General features: G+C 46.6%; 1 protein-coding gene across 1 annotated transcript; it reads right to left on the bottom strand.

Moving 5' to 3' along the window:
• Positions 1–7034: 7034 nt before the first annotated feature.
• On the bottom strand, positions 7035–22735 carry LOC134356942 (cytokine-inducible SH2-containing protein-like). The gene is made up of 3 exons (XM_063068216.1): positions 22147–22735; positions 10571–10812; positions 7035–7962 (listed from the first exon to the last, which is right to left on the bottom strand). Exons 1-3 carry the CDS (start codon positions 22164–22166, stop codon positions 7478–7480), a joined length of 747 nt encoding a protein of 248 aa, XP_062924286.1. The 5' UTR covers positions 22167–22735; the 3' UTR covers positions 7035–7477.
• Between the last annotated feature and the right edge of the window lie 296 nt (positions 22736–23031).

Here is a 23031-nt window from a genome sequence, read left to right on the forward strand (position 1 = left end):
CAACTGAACCTCTTGACCACGTCAGCATGAATTGAGTTGCTGCCACATGATTGGCAGATTAGATATTTGCATTAACGAGCAGGTGTACAGCTGTACCTAATGACCACTAAGTGTATATTCAGGATGTAGAAGCTAGGAGGCTGTAGATCAGTCCTCATTGAGAGGTCAGTGGTGGAACAGGTGAACAAATCCAAGTTCCTGAGAGTCAACATCTTGAAGGATCTATCCTGGGTCCAACAGGTTGATGCAATCATGATCAAGGCACAAACACAAGAGATTCTGCAGATGCTGAAAATCTTGGGAACGCACACAAAATACTGGAGGAACACAGCACGTCAGGCAGCATCTATGGAGGGGAGTGTCCTGGTGAAGGGTCTCAGTCAATGTGGACTGTTTATTCCCCTCCGTAGGTGTTGCCTGACCTGCTGAGTTCCTCCGGCATTTTGTGTGCGTTACTTACAAACAAGGCACGCCAGCAGCTTTACTTCATTAGGAGTTTGAGGACACTTAATGTTACCAATGACTAGCAAATTTCTACAGATGGACCATGGAGAGAGCTCAGAGTGGTCACGTCACCGTCTCGTATGAAGGCTCCAATGCACGGGATCGCGAGAGGCTGTGGAGGATTCTAGACTCAGCCAGTCCATCACAGGCACAACCCTCCCCTCCATCAAGGACATCCTCAAGGACGTGGTATTCATCACCAAGGATAATCACCATCAGGGACATGCCTTCTTCTTGTTACTACAGTCAGGGAGGAGGACCAAGGGACTGAACACTCAACAATTCAGAAACAGCTTCTTCCACTGTGCCATCAGAGTTCTGACAATAGTTGTGAACCGGAACATGTTGCTAGTGTGGAAGGACAGAGAAAAATAACATTTTTGAAAGAGCAATTAGATAATTACTTTGCAAAGGGTCTGTTGTGTGTTAGAAGAAGCCGGTGTATATACTGGATAGAACACAAAGCACTGGAAGAACCAGCAATTCAGACAACACCTACGACGGGGAATGGATAGTTGATGTTTCAGTCCAAGGCCCTTCATGTGGACTGGGGATATTTTGGACAGCTTTTTCAAAGAAGCAGTTTAGAAACAATAGATAGAATTATCTATGCTGAATGATCTGTGCTGAAGATTCATCGATGAAGATCCAAGTTATGACTATTAATGATATAATTATTTTCTAGCCTCCCACCTCTGTTCCACTCAGAATCAGATTTATTATTATTTGGTATCCGTTAGTCTCGTGAGACCATGGATTTGAGCCTTGGAAGGTTTCCAGGGCGCAGGCCTGGGCAAGGTTGTATGGAAGACCAGCAGTTGCCCATGCTGCAAGTCTCCCCTTTCCATGACACCAATGTTGTCCAAGGGAGGGGCACTAGGGCCGATACAGCTTGGCACCGGTGTCGTCGCAGAGCAATGTGTGGTTAAGTGCCATGCTCAGGGACACAACACATTGCCTCAGCTGAGGCTCGAACTAGCGACCTTCAGATCACTACACCGATGCCCTAACCACTTGGCCACCCACCAATCAGATTTATTATCACTGAGTCTCTCCTGAGATATGTTGTTTTGCAGCAGCAGTACAGGACAAAGACATAAAATCACTATAGCTTACAAAAATAAATAAATTGCACAAAAATATATAAAAAGGAAGTACTCATGGGTTCATGAATATGAGGCCCTCCATTGGGCGAGGTTGACCTTGGATGTTGCGTGCCAGCTGTCTACGCAATAAGCAAGCCAGGTCATTACAATATGGAGAACAAGCTGTTGCCCAAGTAGCAGGCTCACTCTCTCCGTGCAGCTGATGAATCTGCAGCTGGTGTTAAGGTGTCAGTAACCTGCCTTTACTCTTTCTCCTGCCAGTAGAAATGATTCCTTTGGGCTTGACAGCTCAGCCGCATTATGAAGGCCAGGAGCTGGACTTGGTCGTCAGAGGCTATATGAGGTGCACACCATTTAATAGTGATCCACTACCTCACCTGGCTATAACAACCTTAAGGAATCTGGGTTCATGGGCCATTCAGAAGTCTGATGGCAAAGGGGAAGAAGCTGTTTCCGAATCATTAGAATGGATCTTCAGACTCCTGTACCTTGTCCTTGATGGCAGTAACGAGAAGAGGACATGTCCTAGATAATTAGCGTCCTTAATCATGGATGTGTGGGCACGTGGCCAAGTGGTTAAGGCATTGGACTAGCTACCTGAAGGTTGTGAATTGGAGACCCAGCCGAGGTAATGTGTTGTATCCTTGAGCAAGGCACTTAATCACACATTGCTCTGCGACAACACTGGTGCCAAGCTGTATGGGTCCTAATGCCCTTCCCTTGGACAACATTGGTGTCGTGGAGAGGGGAGGCTTGCAGCATGGGTAACTGCTGGTCTTCCATCTAACCTCGCCCAGGCCTGCGCCCTGGAGAGTGAAGACTTACCAGGCGCAGATCCATGGTCTTGCAAGACCAGCGGATGCTGCCTCCTTGAGGCAACGTCTCTTGAATACAGCTTTGATGGTGGGAAGGCTGCTTGGCCTGCTGAAAATCTCCATAAGTGAATTGAATTTCTATTTCAAAAGGAAATGGGGAAAGAGTGAGAATGATTGAACAATTCTTTCAAAGGGATACCATCATCATTCAGGCCTGGCTGTACATCTACAGTACATTCCTACATGAAATTTAAAGGGACAAGGTCAAACATCAAAGGCCCTTGACCAGTGGGGTAACTTCACTCAAATTCACATGACCTAATGACATATATTGTTTTTTTTTCTTTTGTAATTTGACATTTTGTTGGCTTTTGCTCACTGGTTATCTGTCCTTTTGAATGCAGTCTTTCATTGATTCTATCATGATTATTGGGTTTATCAAGCATGCCCACAAGAAAATGAATCTTATGATTGTACATAGTGACATATACTGTATGTACTTTGATAATGAATTTCCTTTGAACTTTGAGTTAAATGTGAAGGTCAAGGATATAGAAGGAATTATTCAAAATGTCAAACCAAAGCCTGAAGGTGTGTTTTAAGAAGCATTAAGCAAACATAACTAGAAATAAACCTGAGGATTCCAGTCAGGTGATGGAGCAGCCAAGCATCTGGCTCAGACTGAATTAGGAATGGAGTAGATCACATACTCCTCAAGACTTCTCCACCATTCAGTGAGTCATAGAAGTCTACATGATAGAAACAGGCTCTTTGGCCTATCTAGTCCATGCTGGCCTGGTCTTCTGCCTGCACCCAGACCATATCCCTCCAAACATTTTCAGGCTTCAGTTTCACAGTCACACCACCTTCAGAATGTAAACGATCCCCTTCAGATTGCCCTTAAATATTTCACCTTTCACCCTAAACCTATGACCCCTAGTTTTTATCTCACTCACCCTGAGGGGAAAAAGCCGACATGAATTTATCCTATCTATACTTTTCATTATTTTGTATACCTGTATAAGACTTGTTTTCATCCTACTGTGCTCCAGGGAATAAACCTTTCGCTGTAACTTCATGGTTGATCTCAGTCCAGAGAAGTATGTACAGGCTCTTTGCACTGACTTCAACTGGCTCAACCCTAATTCGGCCATCTCCTTCAGAGTGCCTCTTAGGGCTATTAGTAGATGCATGGAGATATTCAAGACCGGAAGAGGTCAGTTGTTCTGAAGAGAATCCGGCACTGGCCGAATCTATGGGAGAAATGTAGATAAAGCAATAACCTTTGTTTTGTCTGATCTGGGGCTGGTTTTAACAGACGGAGGAGTATTTTCTAGGTGAGGTTTCAGGAACAGCTTCATCCCTTCTGCCATCTGAATGCACAATGAACCCATGAACACCAGCACACTATTTTTTCCTCGTTTTTTTTTGCTCTCTTCTTGCATTACTTATTTAATTTAATTTTTGTATGAATTTCTTATGGCATAGGTTTTGTTTATTTCATAGTAGTCATAGTCATAGTCATACTTTATTGATCCCGGGGGAAATTGGTTTTCGTTACAGTTGCACCATAAATAATAAATGGTAATAAAACCATAAATAGTAATATGTGAGTTATACCAGTAAATTATGAAATAAGTCCAGGACCAGTCCATTGGCTCAGGGTGTCTGACCCTCCAAGGGAAGAGTTGTAAAGTTTGATGGCCACAGGCAGGTATGACTTCCTATGACGCTCTGTGCCGCATCTCGGTGGAATGAGTCTCTGGCTGAATGTACTCCTGTGCCCAACCAGTACATTATGTAGTGGATGGGAGACATTGTCCAAGATGGCATGCAACTTAGACAGCATCCTCTTTTCAGACACCAGCGTGAGAGAGTCCAGTTCCATCCCCAAAACATCACTGGCCTTACGAATGAGTTTGTTGATTCTGTTGGTGTCTGCCACCCTCAGCCTGCTGCCCCAGCACACAACAGCAAACATGATAGCACTGGCCACCACAGACGCGTAGACTCGTATTATTTTGCAATGCAGTGTACTACTGCCACAAAAAAACAAATTTCATGTCACATGTCAGTAACTTTTAACCTGGTTTTGATAGGCCTTTGAAAAAGCTATGAAGTTCTGCTCTACCCCTGCGTTCCTTTAGGAAATTCTTCTGTGCACATTATTACTGAATCTGCTGCCAGTACTCCTTCAGACAGCAGCTCAGTGTGTTAAAAATTCTGCTGATGTCGTCTCTCCTGCTGTCCTCATTATCCGGGAACATGTGTCCTCTGGGGTTGCTGATGCTCTACTCTCATTAAGACTACACTGAGCACCCACTTTATTAGGCACCGGCTCATTAGTGCAACTATCTAATCAGCCAATCATCTGACAGCAACTCAATGCATAAAAGCATACAGACATAGTCAAAAGGTTCTGATGTTGTTCAGACCAAACATCTGAATGGGGAAGGAATGTGATCTAAGTGACTTTGACTGTTGATGCCAGATGGGTTGGTTTGAGTTTCTCAGAAACTGCTGACCTCATTGAGCTTTTCACACACAACAGTCTCGAGAGCTTACAGAAAATGGTGTGAAGAAAACAAGCACCCAGTGAGTGGCATTTCTGGGGGTGCAAAGCCTTGTTAATGAGAGGGGTCAGAGGAGAATGGCCAAATGGGGAATAAGTTAAAAAATCACAGCAAGAGTGGGATCTTTTCCTTTTTTGATGTTTTTTTTCCCAGAAAAAGAAAAAAAAATGACCATGGCACGAAAGAGATTTTTTTTTAGAAAATTGTCTTCAATTTGGGCACGTGCTGTCAATAAAGTTTGCCAGCCCTGGTCTGCCTCAGTCGAGCAGCCAATATAGTCAAGGTCCCCACCTATCTCAAACATTCTCTCTTCTCTTGGACAGAAGATGCAAAATCCTGAAAGCATGTTCTGAACTTTGGTGTTATGAAACTACTAAATGTTTCCCTACTTTGATAAGGTGGACTCTTGACCTCACAATCTAGCTCATTCTGATCTTGCACGGGTCTGTCTACCTGCTCTTCACTTTCTCTGTAGCTGTTACACTTTATTCTGCATTCTGAACTTCGTTCTACCTCAATGCACTGTGCAGTGATCTGCTCTGTCGGAATGGTACGCAAGGGAAGCATTTCAGTGCATCTCAGAGCATTTGACAATAGTAAACCAATTCCAATACATTATCTGCCAAAGACAGTTAATTTCCTCTTCTTTTCCCAATTCCTGAAGTGTACTACTATACCTGTACCCACTAACCTCCTCAAGGTATCCATTTGATCCCGGTTGCCTATATCCTGAGCTCTTTAAATATCATCAGGTACCTACCTATACATAGAGCAGTAAGGCACATGGCCTTTGGCTCACAACGTTGTGCTGACCTTTTAACCTACTTGAAGATTAATCCAACCCTTCCATCCCACATAGCCCTCCAGGTTTCTTTCATCCATGTGCCGATCAAAGATCTCCCTAACGTATCTGCCTCTTTGGCTGTGCATTCCAATAGTGTTTTACTTTGATCTACCTCGACGCACTGTGTAATGATTTGATCAGCAGGAGCAGTTCCTCAATACATAAGATATAGGAGCATATTTGGGCCATTCACCCCATCAAGTTTTCTCCACTATTCGATCATGGCTGATTTCTTTTCCACCTCAACGCCATAGTCCCTGCATTCTCCCATAACTTTTGACGTCCTTACTAATCAAGAACAAGTCAACCTCTGTTTTAAATATACCCAATGACTTGCAACACGCTGGAGGAACTCAGCAGGTCAGACAGCACCCGTGGAAACAATGAGTCGATGTTTCCACGGATGCTGCCCGACCTGCTGAGTTCCTCCAGCGTGTTGTGAGTGTTGCTTTGACCCCAGCATCTGCAGAGTATTTTGTGTGTACCCAATGACTTGACCGCCAGAGCTGTCTATGGCAATGAAGTCCACAGATTTACCACTCTCTGGCTAAAATTCCTCCTCATCTCTGTTCTAAATGGTTGTCCCTCTATTCTGAGGCAATGCCCTCTGGTCCTGGACTATCCTACTATTGGAAACATCCTCTCCACGTCCACTCCATCTAGGCCTTCAAATATTCGGTAGGCTTCCATGAGATCTCCCCTCCAGCGAATACAGGTCCAGAACCATAAAAAGTTAACCCTCTGGGTACATTCACTGACTGATACAAGATGTGTTATTATGTACGCAAAATAAAGAACTTCAGTACCTAGTGGACAGTACAAAGGGCTCGCCCAGACCGGAATCTTCGATGGGGAGCTGCTTTTGCACGCTCAGTGTTGAGCAGCAGTTCGGTAATAAAATGTTCTGACATAAACCCACACCAAGTTTGTCTTTATTAAGAACAAACATAATAATACTGGTAAGAGTATTTTTTTTTTAAACCAGAGCAAGACCTGAGTGTCTACCCTTCTATAGCTAGTCCACAGCATTTTGGTTATTTTTCGAGATGATATCCTAACGGAAACTCAGCATCCATTCACACTGGGCTCCTGGTTACACTTTCCGCCCTTCTTCAAATAGAATTACCATGAAAGTGACAATAATAAAGCAATTCTAGTTCCAACAATTGCCCTCACAGTGAATAGTCCTCTCAATTCAAATTCAAAGTGATTTAATAATACTTTATTAGAAAATATTGCATTTGCTTTTGGTCATTATTTTCTTAAATACAGTAACCTTAAAAATGTTCAAAGTGCATTTATTTTAATATAAAGGCCGTAGAATTTGTGTGTAATTTTCTGTAGATATGTATTCTGTTCCATATTAAGTAAGTCACTCAATCCACATATTCGAAATATGATGTGTTGCTTCACATTTTAGTTGTGGAACAAACCTGCCAGGTCGAGTCCGCCAAAGTGTCAAGTCCGTGGAGAACTCAATAAAATATGTGGCGTATATCTACTCCATGTCAACGTTACTGAAGCACCCATGAAGTGGCCACCTCTTAGCCAAGACCAAAAAGAAGCACCTGGTTGTACATTCTCACCCCCTTCCCACTCCAACCTCCCCCCAGCACCCCTCCTTCCAGAAAAATCTCAGAAGAGGAATGGGTACTCTTCCAAGAACCTCTGTATGGGTTTTGGTAATGGGAGTTTGTCCACTTGTCCGCGGGTGGCCTTATTAATAGTCAATCGGCACAGGTGCTGGAGCGAGGGGAAGGAGTCCTTCCGGTGAAGGGGTTTGATGAGCTTCAAGTGGATGGCGGTGTCCTTGGGCGGCAGGGCCGTGGAGTCCGCTGCCTTGTCGCACCGGTCCACGGTGCAAGAGGTGACGTAATGCTGGATGAGACTGAGGACCTCCCGGAAGGCCAAGATCCTGGGCTTGGCGAGGTAGTAGGAGTCCAGACAGAACTTGCCGTTGCTGTATTCAATGCGGACGTTGGTGGGGCCACGGCTGGTCTTCACCGACAGGGTGAGCAGGTAGCTGGGGTGCGAGCTGTCCCGGATGAGGAAGGTCCCCTCCGGCATCTTGTTGAGTTGCTGCTTGGCCTCGTTGGCAGTGAGCGAGCCCCAGTACCATCCTGCAGCGGAAACACAAAACTGGTTACTTAGTTGAAGAGCCCATACCTCCCATCCATTCTTGCCTCTCGGACAAGATGGAAGGGCCCTCATTAGGAGGGCTGACCTCCATGTTTATCGAACACTCGGCTCTGAAACGAGCCTTGTATTTCATTGTCCGCCCGCCCACCTACATAACCTTCCCAGGCCCCATGCACTCAAACACCCACAACCCAAGGGCCCCACTTCTCAGAAGCCCAAAGGCCCCAGATTCTCAAAATCAGAATCAAATTAGCATTTAATATCACTGACATATGTCATGAAAGCAGTACAGTGCAACATATTTCTTAAACTACAAATTACAATAAGAAATATAAGTACATAAACAAACTAAATAGTGCTAAAAGAGAGCAAAAATATAGAGTGTTCAAAGGCTGGTTCATTGTCCATTCAGAAATCTGATGGTGGAGGGGAAGAAGCTGTTCCTAAAATGTTGAGTATGTGTCCTCTATGTTGAGGCTCCTGTACCTCCTCTGTAATGGTAGTAATGAGAAGGGGTGAGGGGGATCCTTAATGAGGGATGTCGCCTTTTTGAGGCATACACCCCATCAATTTCTACGTCCCATCCCTTAAAGGGACACAGCCCTCCTGAAAACCTCTCCACGTGCCGCGAAATCTTGCTGGGAGGCTACACTTCAGAAACTATGTTTCTTGAAAATCTCTGCTTTCACCAGCAATCCCAACTTCAAGGAATGAAGAGTTAACTAGATTTGGATCTGGCTCTTAACCATGTGCCATGTTCACGAGGCTATTCGCCTAAATGATTGTAAATAAGAGTACAAGAAATAGAAGCCATTTGGACCCTCCTACCTACATGGTTTTCGGTCGGGCGCCAGACACTCGGTGAGATTCGGCGGGGGGTGGGCACCCGGCGCTCGACCAGGGGCTGTGGTCAAGTGGTCGGCGACTTGGGCCGGCTCCCCCACCGGACTTAGTCTGGTGAGGAGGGTGTGAGGACACCCAGCAGGACTAAAAAACAAAACCTGACAAAGGGCGGATGAGCTCCTTGTGAGCCAACAACCATCTTCCGTGGAAGAGATTAAAGCCTCACCATGTATCTACGAATCGTATGCTATGCACCTAGTTAGAGGAGACATGATGAACTTGGGCGCTGCACCGTGTGCCTGGACCTGCCCAAGGCCTCCGCCTAAGGGAGGGCCGAGCTCGAAGAAGCAGCCGCGGCTGGAGGCCGACACGGCCTCGGGCTCGAGTTCAGTGGGGGCGACGGCCGGCAGTGCCAAGGCGGCCAGCGAGAGCAAACTGGAGGAGAGGCTGTACTCAGTGCTGTCGCAAGATCGAAGAAGATGGAGGTGCATAGCCGCCAACCCCAGATTCGGGACGGCACCCACTGACTGACTGACTGACCTGCTCTACTGCCTCAAAATTTGTCCTGAGTGAATGACCCCACATTTTGGGACAATGACGCCTACTTTTGGACATCCCAGCCAGAAGAAATATCGACATGCCGAGCACCAGCAGCAGGGCGTGGGCTCAAACTTGTAACTTCCCAAGTGCTACAACACCGAGCCCTCATAAACACTTCAGGTTCTGCAGATGCCAGAAACCCAGAGCAACACACACACACAACATGCTGGAGAAACTCAGCAGGTCAGGCAGCATCTATGGAAGGGAATAAACAGTTGACGTTTTGGGCCGAGACCCTTCATTAGGTCTGGAAGCGGAGGAGGCAGAAGTTAGGATAAGAAGGTGAGCCAAAGGGAAGGAATACAAACTGGCAGGCGATAGGTGAAGCTAGGTGGGTGGGTGAGGGAGGGGGATGAAGTAAGAAGCTGGGAGGTGATAGGCGGAAAAGGTAAAGGGCTGAAGAAGAAAGAATCTGATAGGAGAGTGGACCATGGGAGAAAGGGAAGGAGGCGGACACCAGAGGGAGGTGATGGGCAGGTGAGAAGAGGGGGACTGATAATGGGATATAGAAGAAGAGAGAAGGAAGAGGGACAGAGAAATTATGGGAAGTTAGGAACACCGATTTTCAAGTCATCAGGTTGGAAGCTAGCCAGGTGGAGTATGAGATGTTGCCTCTCCAACCTGACAGTGGCCTCTTAGTCGCAGTAGAAGAGGCCATGGATTGACAAGTCACTCAATGTCTTCCCTGGCGAGAAGGACAAATTCAACAGCCAATGCTGAGGATGTTCTGCAATCTCTGGTTTTTTTTTTGAAGCTGATGAAAAGGTAAGGAGAAGAGAGGAACACGGGGGCTTAGAGTCACACACAAAGTGCAGGAGGAACTCAGCAGGTCAGGAGGTATCTATGGAAGGGAATAAAGTGACAGCGTTTCAGACCAAGACCGTTTATGAAGTCCTGATGAAGGGTCTCCATTGATGCTGCCTGATTTACTGAGTTCCTCCAGCAGTTTGTGTGTGACACTGCGTCCTCACTGAGATCCAGCTGGGGGGGGGGGGTTGTTAGAATTTGAACGCAACATTCAAAAGGCAGGACAGAGGTTTGCGGGGAAAAGAGGCAAATTTAACACCGTTTTCCAAAGAGAGGAGGGTGAAGCCTTGGGAAGGAACCATGCGCACGGCCACGGCTCGGACGGTCGGGCGGTCTGACCTGACAGATCCAGTTGGCGGAGGGTAGTGGTCAGACACTGCATATCGTCCTCGGGGTCCCTGCTCGGGGCGGGTTCCACGCTCAACGCCCTCCCCGGCACCACCGCAGCACTTTCTTCCTGGAAGGTCATCCGGGACACGTTCCGCGGGATCCGGTTCTCCTGTTGCTCCAAGAAAATGAATATGTCCGACCTGGACTGGGCTAGACTGATGGCTCTTGCTCCTTGCTGTGCCGGCAAAGGTCTACAGGGACGGGGGGATGGAATGAGGTGGTGGGAAAAGAGAAAAAGAGATTCCTTTCAATACGAGTTTCCATATAATTTTACAGCCTGCTTACACCCCCCCCCAGACCCCCCCTGTAAAGTGAGAACAGCAGACGACCAGAGGCAACGCCCTAGCTTAGCGCTCAGCATAACTCTTTACAGCGCAAACGATCGGGGTTCAATTCCCGCCGCTGCCTGTAAGGAGTTTGTACGTTCTCCCCGTGACCGCGTGGGGTCTCCCCCGGGGTGTTCCGGTTTCCTCCCACGTACAATCCAAAGACGTATTGATCAGTGAGTCGTGGGCGCGCTATGTTGGTGCCAGCGCCATGGCGACACACGCAGGCTGCCCCCAGCCTATCCTCAGACTGTGCCAGCCATTGACACAAAAGCCCTGTTTCACTGTATGTTTCGGAGTTCCGGTGTACATACGACAAATAAAGCTAATCTTTCAATAAGTTAATTAAATTGAAGCCATGGGTTTTGTTCTTCAGCCACCAGGGCCCCTTCTCGCCAGCTCACCAGTTGAACATTGCGGGCCTCTCATCAGTTCATCCCTTCCCCTCCCAGTGCTGTGGTAGTTCTACTGAACGCTCCCCTGACGGAGCAGCTACAGGAGCCTGAAGACGAGAAAGTGGGGAGAACACAAGCTGGGGCCAAAAGTGTAAATGAGTAGTTGATGGCCTTCATGGACTTGATAGGCCGAAAGGCCTTTTCATGCTGAATCCCGCCATGACTCTAGCTTAACAGATGCCCGGCACCAGCTGAAAAAAAGCAGAGGAGGGCTTATCCATAGCAACCCACCCACTGTTCATTCCCTCAATGACCCGGTGACCTTCTCCAAATTTTATCCACCAATCACCTGGCAGCTTCTCTTTATGTCCCCTCCTCCACCCAGCCACGTTCTCCCTCACCGGGTTTCGCCTATCACCTTCTCGCTGGTACTCCCTCCTCCGTCCCTCACCTTCTTATTCTGGCTTCTTCCCCCTTCCTTTCCAGTCCTCCCGAAGGGTCCCAACATGAAGCATCAGCTCATTATTCCTCTCCATTGATGCTACCTGGCCTGCTGAGCTCCTCCAGCATTTTGTGCCGGTTCAAATCAAGTTCTCTGGACTGCGCTAATCTGCACAGATCCTTCAAATGATCAGGGCTGAGACACTGACTCAAACTTTCCCACTGCCGTTTAGCAGCTTAAACTAACAGGATTAAAATCAGCAGTAAAATGTCAGACCACTGGAAAATGGAAACTTGTTCAGGAACAGAGCCCAGATCTCAACATCACATGATAGAAATCTTCCTCTGCAATTATTTATCTGACTCCCCCGTTCAAAGCAACACACACACACACACACACACACACAAAATGCTGGAGGAACTCAGCAGGCCAGGCAGCATTTACGGAAAAGAGAGAACGGTTTCAGGCCGAGACCCTTCATCGGGACTGGGGAGGGAGAAAGGAGGTCAGAGTAAGAAGGTGAGGGGAGGGGAGGAGGAAGTACAAGGTGATAGGCGAAACCATTAGAGGGGGAGGGGTGCAGTAAAGAGCTGGGAAGTTGATTGGTGAAAGAGCTAAAGGCCTGGTCCCCCTTTCAAAGATGTTACTGCATCCAGACAGCCATAGATTTGTAGAGTTGTACAGTAAGGAAATTAAACCCTTTGGCACAACTCATCCACACTAATTGAGATACCTGTCTATGTTAATCTCACTCACCCATATCCCTCTAAACCTTTCCAATCCAATGTACCTGTCCAAATTTCTTTTGGATGCTGTAATTGTCCAACCTGTTCCAAATACCCTCTGAGTGAAAATACTTGCCCCCTTCAGATCTCTTCAAATCCTTCCCCTCTCTCCTAAAAGGTAACACAAAATAATCTGCAGATGCTGGGGTATCGAAGAGAAGATTTGAACTTCTTCAGGGTAGGGATACCTCGAAGAGACTTCACAGCGGAGCAGCGAATCGTAAACACAAAATAATCTGCAGATGCTGGGGTAATAGTAAACACAAAATAATCGGTCCTGACGAAGGGTTCCGGCCCGAAACGTCGACCGATCTTTTCCACAGATGCTGCCCGAGCTGCTGAGTTCCTCCAGCGTGTTGTGAGTGTTGCTTTCCCCTAAAAGCTACTTCCTCTTATTCTAGACTCCCAAACCAGGGAAAAAGACTGTGACTATGTGCCCTATCTATCTACGCCCCTCCTAACTTTATAAAACTCTATAAGGTCAGACCTCAGCCTCTTTCAAAGGAAGAGCAGTCCCAGCCTATCTAAAGAAACACAAACAAAATGCTGGGGGATCTCAGCAGGCCAGCCTCTGTGGAGGGGAATAAAGAGTTGACGTTTTGGGACAATTTCTCCTTATAATTTAAGCCTTCCAATCCAGGCAACATTCCTGAATTCTAGGTTAATCACCTCCTTCCTAATGTGTGGTGACTGCATACAGAACTCCAGGAGTGGCCTAACCAACAATTTGTACAACTGTAAAATGGGCCTGTACTCAGGAAATCTCATTGAAACATTTCAAATATTGAAAGGCCTAGATAGAGTGGAATTGCAGAGGATGTTTCTAGAGTGAGGAGATCTAGGACCAGAGGGCACAGCCTCAGAATAGAAGGGTGTCTCTTTCGAACAGAGACAAGGAGGAATTTCTTTAGCCAGACGGTGGTGAACCTGTGGAATTCTTTGCCACAGACGGCTGTGGAGGCCAAGTCACTGGGAATATTCAAAGCGGAGGTTGATAGGTTCTTGATTAGTAAGAGTGTCAAAGGTTACAGGGAGAAGGCAGGAGAATGGGGTTGAGAGGGACAATAAATCAGCCATGACGAACTGGCAGAGCAAGCTCGAGCGGCAAAATGGCCTAATTTTGTTCCTGTGTCCTATGGTCTTTGGGATCTACTCTCTCCTGAGTTACCATTTGGGTCTCACTAAACACGTAGGATATTTTAGGCTTCTCCTTCACCTTATCTTCCGGGAATATCTATCTTAACAAACTTTTCTACAGAAGTGGTTTGCCGTTGCCTTCTTCTGGGCGGTGTGTTTACAAAACGGGTGACCCCAGCCATTATCAATACTCTTCAGAGATTGTCTGCCTGACGTCAGTGGTCACATAACCAGGACTTGTGATATGCACCAGCTGCTCATATGACCATCCACCACCTGCTCCCATACATTCACGTGACCGTGATCCGGGGTGGGGGAGGTGCTAAGCAGGTGCTACACCTTGCCCTAGGGTGAGCTGCAGGCTAGCAGAGGGAAGGAGCACCTCACACCTCCTTTGGTAGAGATGTAGCTCCACCCCACCACCCAGAAAACAACTTAGGGAGACTAAAACATCTATAGATGTCAACAAAGCTGAGAAAATCACAGCAAGGTTGTAAGCAACCAATTATCTCCGTGTTCATTACTGACTGGAGTATAAAGCATAATTCAAAATTAATCGCATCACAATATTCATATTTTTTTATAATTCATAATGATGATGAGGACATTGGTTGCATCACCGTCTGCTCTGGAGGCTCCGACATACAGGATTGCAAGAGGCTGTGGGGGACTGTAGTCTCAGTAAGCCTCAGCACGGGCGCAAACCTTCCCCCCATCAAGCATACCTTCAAATTACAGTGACTCAAGAAGATGGCACACACTAAATGCCAGGGGAACTCAGCAGGTCAGGCAGCAGCTATGGAAACGAATAGACCGTCGACGCTTTCGGAAGGATGGGGGGGGGAGAGCACAGCAGTGGTGATAGGGGTTTCCATAGTTAGAGGAATAGAGACGTGATTCTGTGGATGTGGCAGAGATATCCCGATTGCACATTGCCTCCCAGGTGCCAGGGTCAGGGACATCTTGCATCAGGTCCACGACATCCTAAAGGGGGAGGGTGAGCAGCCAGAACATATCAGTAGGAAGAGAGAGGAGGTGCCAAAGAGAAAATTTAGGGAGCTAGGTAAGAAGCCGAAAAGCAGGACCTCCCTCATTTTGGCCCAATTAAGCAGCTGCCCCAATTATTTATGGAAATAGTTAAAAGGGCATAAAAATGTCGAACTACTATTTAACTGAACAACAAGTGATGTATTTAAATGAAATACAGAACAAATTCGAACACTGATAGGCATCCGTTAGCCTCTTGAGACCATGGATTTGCGCCTTGGAAGGTTTCCAGGCCACAGGCCTGGGCAAGGTTGTATGCAGTTGCCTATGCTGCGTCTCCCCTCTCCACACCACTGATGTTGTCCAAGGGAAGGGCACTAGGGCCGATACAGCTTGGCACCGGTGTCGTCGCAGAGCAATGTGTGGTTAAGTGCCTTGCTCAAGGACACAACACGCTGCCTCAGCTGAGGCTCGAACTAGCGACCTTCAGATCACTAGACCAATGCCTTAACCACTTGGCCACTATCAATACCACTTCAGTACTATAAAACTGTATTCGTTCCTAATAGTTATCAACGGAGGAATTCATCCAGTGTACGCTGCCGTGTTCTTTTGATTGACTCACGAGGATGATTCCAGGAATGAAGGGATTAACATGTGAGGAGCGTTTGGCAGCTTTGGGCCTGTACTCACTGGAATTTAGAAGAATGCGGGGCGATCTCATTGAAACCTACCAAATGTCTGAAGGACTAGATAGGGTGGATGTGGAGAGGATGTTTCCTCTGGTGGGGGAATCCAGAACTAGAGGGCACTGCCTCAAAATTGAGTAGCGACCTTTTAGAACAGGGGTGAGAAGGAATTTTTTAGCCAGAGAGTAGTGAATCTGTGGAATGCTCTGCCACAGACTGTGGCGGAGGCCAAGTCCGTGGGTATATTTAAGATGGAAGTTGTTTGCTTCCTGATCAGTCAGGACATCAAAGGATATGGCAAGAAGGCAGGTGTGTGGGGTTGAGTGGGATTTGGAATCAGTCATGGTGGAATGGCAGAGCAGATTCGATGGGCTGAATAGCCCAATCCGTCTCCCATGTCTTATGGTCTTATGGACAGTAAATGAACAAAATCAGATCAGACACCTAGTGCAGACAATGGACCATCTTCAATGTTTTCAGTGATTGCATCCACCAAATCTTCATTTTCATTGTAGCATTCAAGACAATTGTTGATACCTTCAAATTCTTCATAGGTCCTAACTTGCTGAAGTGGTGAAATCATTTCATTTTCACTCCTGGCCATTTCTGGCATCTCCAGGCCTGAATGCTTGAAACTACAGTTAGCAAAACAATTCTAAATTGTCTTACTGCTTACTCCTCCCCAACTATCAGTGACAAAGTTCACTGTTTTTTGAACACAAACAGACACAAGTGACGATATTTAAAAATGGTTTGTTCTAAACACTGTGTCTAACAGTGATGTGCCACGCACATGACAGACACTGGTTAGAGCCTATTCATCAACAGTCTCCTGTTCCATTTAAGCAGCATTTTGTCCCAAATAGATGAAAGAAATCCCAGCTATTTTTCTCAATTTGTTTTTGATATTCAAGAATTGTCCCAAATAAGCAGCTGCTTTGAATAACTGATAGCCTGCATATATTATGTATATACACACACAGTATTTATAGACTTATTACAGTCGTAGTTATAGTATTACAGTACTATAACTTATTATTATAAGTGCAATAATAAGAATTTATTTATTGACAAATAAATTCTTGATTGGCAAGGGGGTTAAGGATTATTCTGTCCTAAGTACTCGATCTCCACCGCCCTCTGGCAACAAATTCCACAGATTCCATATTTTCTCACCTCAGTCCTAAAAGGGCATCCCCACAAGTCTAAGCCTTTCTTGACCGTGTTTTGAAATGTGGATTTGAATTATTCTGCCACAGCTGGCTGGGAGAATTAACCTGAATTCATTGCATGTTTCTAGAATTTAAAAACTAAGTTTAGACATGGTGGGCAGGGAACTAGCAGGCTGTTGCACAAATTCATTAGTTCCACATAACTTCTCCATCCTCCGACCCACAATAATGTGGTTGTCTCCAAACTTGCCGAGTCATTCATTGTACCAAGCAGCGGCTGATAACCACTGCAGACTGCCCACACCCGACAAGTCAGTTAAAACGAAAGCAATACGATCCTGCAGGTGCTGGAAATCTTGAGCAATACACACGCACAAAATGCTGGAGGAACTCAGCAGGTTAGGCAGCATCTATGGAGGGGAATAAACAGTTGCTGTTTCGGGCCAAGATCATTCATCAGGATCAGAACTGGCTAAATAATCAGTTATTTAAAAAATAACAGGCATTTTCTATGATTCCTCCAACTGCAGGAGACACTGAAGAGGGGGCTGAGACACTGTCAGTGCCTTCAGAAAAAGGCGAGCGTGAACGGTGTGTTTACTGAAGAAGGTGAAAGGCTAATTACAATTGTTTCAATGAGCTTCATAAACCTGGGCTCGCTGACATGTAACAATATTAATTACCAGGGTAGATGAGTGCTTTGGTTATAGACCTGCCAAGAACTGGTGCAGCTGTAGTTGGTTAACACTTCTCCGTAAAGAGGAAACGGGGAATTCAGACGGACAGAAAACTAACAGATCTAGTTTGGTTTGTTTCTCTTTTTGTGTTGTACTTGTTCACAGAGAACCCAGTTACCTCTCTCCCGCTCACACACATACACAGGAAGAAGGTACAGAAGTCCCAGGACTCACACCACCAGGTTCAGGAACAGTTATTACCCCTCAACCATCATGTTTCAGAACCAGAGGGGATAACTTCAATCAACTTCACTTGCCCCATCACTGAAATGTTCCCACAACCTATAGACTCATTTTCAAGGACTTTTCATCTCATGTTCTTGATATTTATTGCTTATTTATCTATTATTATTATTATTATTATTATTTCTCTTTGTATTTACGCAGCGCAGTTTGTCGTCTTTTGCACAGTAGTTGAATGCCCAGTTGGTGTGGTCTTTCATTGATTCTATTGAGGATTTATTAAGTACACCCTTAAGAAAATGAATCTTAGGTATTTATTGTATATGGTGACATATGTGTACTTTGATAATAAATTTACTTTGAACTTTGAAGCACACATACCAAACTCAAATTCATACAAACACACATACATATGTACAAACACACTCACGCTAGCACATATGCACACATACAAATACATACACACCCACACACACAAGCACATATGCACACAAACACACACACACCCACACACACAGACACAAACACACACACACACACACGCACATATGCACACATACAAATATACACACACACACACACACACACACACAAACACACACGTGGCTTCATTTTTTTTTCAGGTGCCCTAACTGGTTTAGAAAAGCCTTCAGGATTTGTGACAAATTCATATTTATGAATTTGATGTTGCAACACACCACCATTTTAGACTTGGCTGCTGTACAAAGTCCTTTTAATGGTGGCTTCTTTAAGTTTATATGGCAGTTGTATGATCCCTTCCATAGAGAAAGCTGTGACGTGTCCCGTGGAGCCTGGAGTGGAACTGGGTGCTGAGCCACAGCTAGTACAAACAGGGCGTATGAGAACAGCTTTCTTCTGTTCACATGGTGGATACCCCCGGCAACAGTGCACAACATTGGCTTTCGAAAGGTGCATCACCTACCTGCTCCAACAGACTGCCCTCCACTCTCTCCACACCAATCCCAACCTCACCAGCAAATCCACAGGCAAGGACCGTGCTGTTCTAGTCTGGCAGACTGACCTCTACTGTGCTGAGGCCGGGAGGCAGCGCCCAGACTCTCTCGCTTACCCTTGAACCAGGACCCCAGCGAGAAGCATCAGGCCACTGTCACCCACACCAGCACCTCCCAGGATTTCCACTCTACAGTCTCTACAGTGTGTGTGTGTGTGTGCCTGTGAGTGTGTGTGTGTGTGTGTATATATATATATGTGTGTGTATGTGTGTATATGTGTGTGTGTGTGTGTGCGCGCGTGTGTGTGTGCCTGTGAGTGTGTGTGTATATATATATATGTGTGTGTGTGTGTATGTGTGTGTATATGTGTGTATGTGTGTGTGTGTATATATATGCGTGTATGTGTGTGTGTATGTGTGCGTATATATATGCGTGTATGTGTGTGTGTGTATATATATGTGTGTGTGTATGTGTGCGTATATGTGTATATATGTGTGTATGTGTGTATATGTGTGTATGTATGCGTGTGTGTGTGTGTGTGTGTGTGTGTGTGTGTGTGTGTGACTCCAGAGATACTGACTGACGCACTGAGATCCCCAGCATTTTATGTGTGCGCTCCAGATTTCCAGCATCTCTTTCTTGAAAAAGGATCTTGTGACCCCTTTGGGATAACTTGCAAGTGCCAAAGGAAGGGCAGGGGATTTAAAGCCTGATCAATATCACCAAAACAAATATTTGGTGATCCATGTCAATATCACCAAAAAACTTGCCACACCAGCTTGTTGCTGTCTATGGGGGCTTGCTGTCCCTTAACTTGTCCCCCTCCCCCCTCGCTACATTCGGGGAGTTGCTTCCTGGGGTAAGAATCAAAACAAAAACAAGATACTTGAAATGAAAAATAAAGCAAAAGGGAAAAGGGAAACACTCAGCAGGTTGGGCAGCATCTGAGGAAAGAGAAGCAGTTAACGTTTCATCTGGTGAAAGTTTGACATGTTAACTGCTTCTGGAGGGGAAGACAGTTGACGTTTTGGGCTGAGACCCTTCATCGGGACTGGAAAGGAAGGCTGCAGAAGCCGGAGTAAGAAGGTGGGGGGGTGTTTGGGGGGTGGGGGGGAAGGAGTACAAGCTGGCAGATGGTAGGTGAGGGAGAAGGTGGGTGAGTGAGGGAGAGGGGATGACATAAGCTGGATGGGAATAGGTGGATGAGGAAAGGGCCGAAGAAGGAATATGATAGGAGAGAAGAGTGGACCATGGGAGATGGAGAAGGGGGACAGGCATCTGAGGGAGGTGATAGGCAGGTGAGTAAGAGAGAGGGGTGAGAGGGGGAAAAGAATGAGGAACAGGAAAAGAGAGAAGGGGAAAGGGGGAGATTAGAGAAATTGATGTCCATGCCATCAGGTTGGAGGTTAGCTAGGTGGGTATGAGTTGTTGGTCCTCCGACCTGACAGTAGCCTCATCATGGCAGTAGAGGAGGCCATGGACAGACATGTCACTCTGTGGCATCTCCAACAGCTCTGCTCCGCAGGAAGGCAGATGCAATGGCCAACAGTGGGGATAGCTTCAGTCACTGAATTTTTAAACAACACTAATAACATTGGAGTAGTGCCATACTGGTGTGCAATTGCTTCACTCCCCGGGTGAACTTTTGAAGTAGCTTCCTACACCTTTTGGCTGAGGTTACTACACCGTGCGTAGGCAGAGCTTCCCTACGTTGGAAACGTTGCCATTGTGGGAAATGTACCTGCTTTGCCACGTGTCATGATTATGCCTCCAGCACCTCCCTGAGACGTGACACCCGTCACTGGAGAGGGATACCCTCGCCTGTGGAGGGGAACAAACAGTCAACGCTTCAGGCCGAGACCCTTCAGCGACACTGTTTATTCATTTCCACAGGCGCTGCCCGACCTGCCGACTTCCTCCGGCGTTTTGTAATTGTAATCAATCACAGACAAGAGAAAATCTGCAGATGCTGTCAGTCAAAGTAACACACACAAAATGCTGGAGGAACTCGGCAGGCCAGGCAGCATCCATGGAACACACCGTCTTGATGAAGGGTCTTGGCCCCAAATGCCGACTGTTTACCCCTTTCCATAGATGCCGCCTAGCCGGCTGAGTTCCTCCAGCATTTTGTGTGTATTACTAATAATTCATAGAGTGAAATTTGCATAATTCACTCCGGGGCAGAGACTGGACCTGACTCTCCGTTAGCAGCTCCGGCAAGTAGCCCCCAGGCAGTCAAACTGGTTCCCAATAACTTCCATTGCGAACAGCCATCGCCGATCCCGGAATCCCGCTGGAAACCACGTGGATTGCGTGCAATGTCCACGGTTCCCTCCTCAACCTTTTCCCTTCGCCTTTTTCATTCAAGCACCACCAGCACTACCCTACAACCTTCCTCCTCAATCAAGCCCCCCTCCCCTCCGCTCCGTCAATCTCGCCGCGATGTTAGATTGAGTGGAGGGCGCTGCGTCAGTGCAACGTGTGTTGTTGATTAAAGAGTCGCCGGGTTCAAAGCGGGTGGGGTGGGCAAATTTCGATTTAGCAAGGTGGGTAGAAGAAGACGGTGGGGATTGTCAGAAATCGGATGGGATGAGGAAGAAACGGGGAATAATTCCAACAGCAACACTAATTAAGACGAACGGACAACTAGTCAACCTGTGACTGTTAACATTTAGTTAACTATTGAAATTTGGGCGATGAATGGCGATTGATAATTGTGGCGTCCCAGTTACCAGAACCCCAGCCCTAAGGTTTGGCCCCCGTTCTCCACAAGAGCCAGAATCCGTTTTTTTATCCTCCGTAAGCCGTTTGTTAACATTATACAACAAAACCATAAACCAGAGTAACATATACAAAATGTTAGCAGATCAGCAAGCACCTATGAGGGAAATACTCATTTATCACGGAACGACACCGCTTCAGCTGTCCCGCACGGGACAGTTTAGTACGTCTTTGGACTGTGGGTGAAAACCCGAGCACCAAGGGGGAAACCCAAGGCTCCTTAAGGACCTGCGCCGGAATTGAACCCCAAACTCCGGAGCGCCCCGGGCTGTAATAGATTCGCGCTAACCGCTACCCTACCGTGACATAATTGAAGAGTTGCATAAAGGGCCTGACGAAGGGTCTCGGCCTGAAACGTCGACTCGTTACTCCTTTCCATCAATCCTGCCCAACTTGCTGAGTTTCTCCAGCAATTTGTGCGCGATGTACAATGAAACCATCAGTTTACAATAGTTCACCTGTATTATCACTGGCCTCGTTCCGCGCTGTAAATCTCTAAACGCCCCCAAACCCGGTTTTGTAGACTTATTGCGAAGAGTATTGGTGTTACTCCCTTCAGAATGTCAGGGGCCACGGATTCACGCGGTCGCCGCGGAACGGAGACACTAAAATTACTTGGAATTATGAATCCTTTATCCGCTGCAATTTGCCTATATTCTGTCAATATTTCCTACAGGCTCCTGAATCGCGTCTGCCCTTTTGAAATCGCCTCTGCAAACGTTCAAAACAATCATTTTATAGTTACCCAAATTATTGTCTCTCTTATAGACAACGCTGGGACATTTAACAGCCATTTCGTTGTCACCGGTCAATATTTTTGCGCCAGACTGTGTCAGGGCACAAACAAAACTACACAACAATTTGTCAAAACATGCTTCACGCGGGAGACAATTTCACAAGAGAAAAGTAACACTCACCCTCGCAGGCAAAGTAACATGTCACTTGGCCAGGCTGAACACTCTGAACACGCTGAACAGTTGGAAGTTGACGGAGTTCGTTCACCGAGCGTCCCCACACTCGGATCTCTTCACGCGGGTAAGGTTTCGCCTTCCAACGTAGGGTGGCGGTTATGAAAACACGGGAGGAGGAAGAAACTGCAACTATTTTTTTTCGCAATAGATAATAATAAACAAAATAAATAATGTTTAAACACCAGTCGTGTTTATTTAATTCACTTCTGAAATTCAGAGAGTCTGCGGCGTTCCGTCTCCACCAAGTTCAAAGCCAGAATGAACACTGAGACCGGCAGGCAAAGGAGGTCGGTAATGAGTGCCGGGTTTAGATGCCCTATTAATGTGATTCCAAGAATGACGAGGGTTCCTAGAATTTCACGAGTGAGAGAGCAACTCTGAAGAGCGAAACCGAAGTAAAGTTCTGTCAGGCGACCAATAAAAAGCCGGCGACCCGCTCCGCCGTATTTCCCATCCGTGGACTCGACTTTCTTCAGCTCGCGTGTGAAGGCGCGTTTAATTCATGGCAGAGCGTACCTTACCAGTGACCAGAGTCTCTCCCACCCCGCCCCCCGCCCCCTGTTTCTGGGTCAGGTTTTCCGCCAGAGAATGTGTCACCGCCGATGACAGAAATGCCTTTGATACAGTTCCAGGAAATTTCCAAGAATTCACAGCTGTGCGTCAGGACGAGGAAGGAGAGCCTCCGTGAAACCAGTAAGAGAGCCTGGCGCTGGTGCACCACGCCGTGCAACACCACCCCGGCCAAACAAACAACCCGGGATTATACCTGACGGCTTCGAGCCAGTCCAGGACAATAAAGGGAGGGGTAGGACTGTGTTTGAACCACACAGG

The sequence above is a fragment of the Mobula hypostoma genome, chromosome 15, assembly GCF_963921235.1.
Source record: "Mobula hypostoma chromosome 15, sMobHyp1.1, whole genome shotgun sequence".
Lineage (NCBI taxonomy): Eukaryota > Metazoa > Chordata > Chondrichthyes > Myliobatiformes > Myliobatidae > Mobula > Mobula hypostoma.

Coding starts and splice junctions, on each gene's coding strand:
- LOC134356942 (XM_063068216.1), bottom strand. CDS start 22,166: ATGTTACTTTGCCTGCGAGG. Junction 10,813..22,146: donor ATGTTACTTTGCCTGCGAGG/GTGAGTGTTACT, acceptor CCGTCCCTGTAG/ACCTTTGCCGGCACAGCAAG. Junction 7,963..10,570: donor CCGCCAACTGGATCTGTCAG/GTCAGACCGCCC, acceptor TTTCCGCTGCAG/GATGGTACTGGGGCTCGCTC.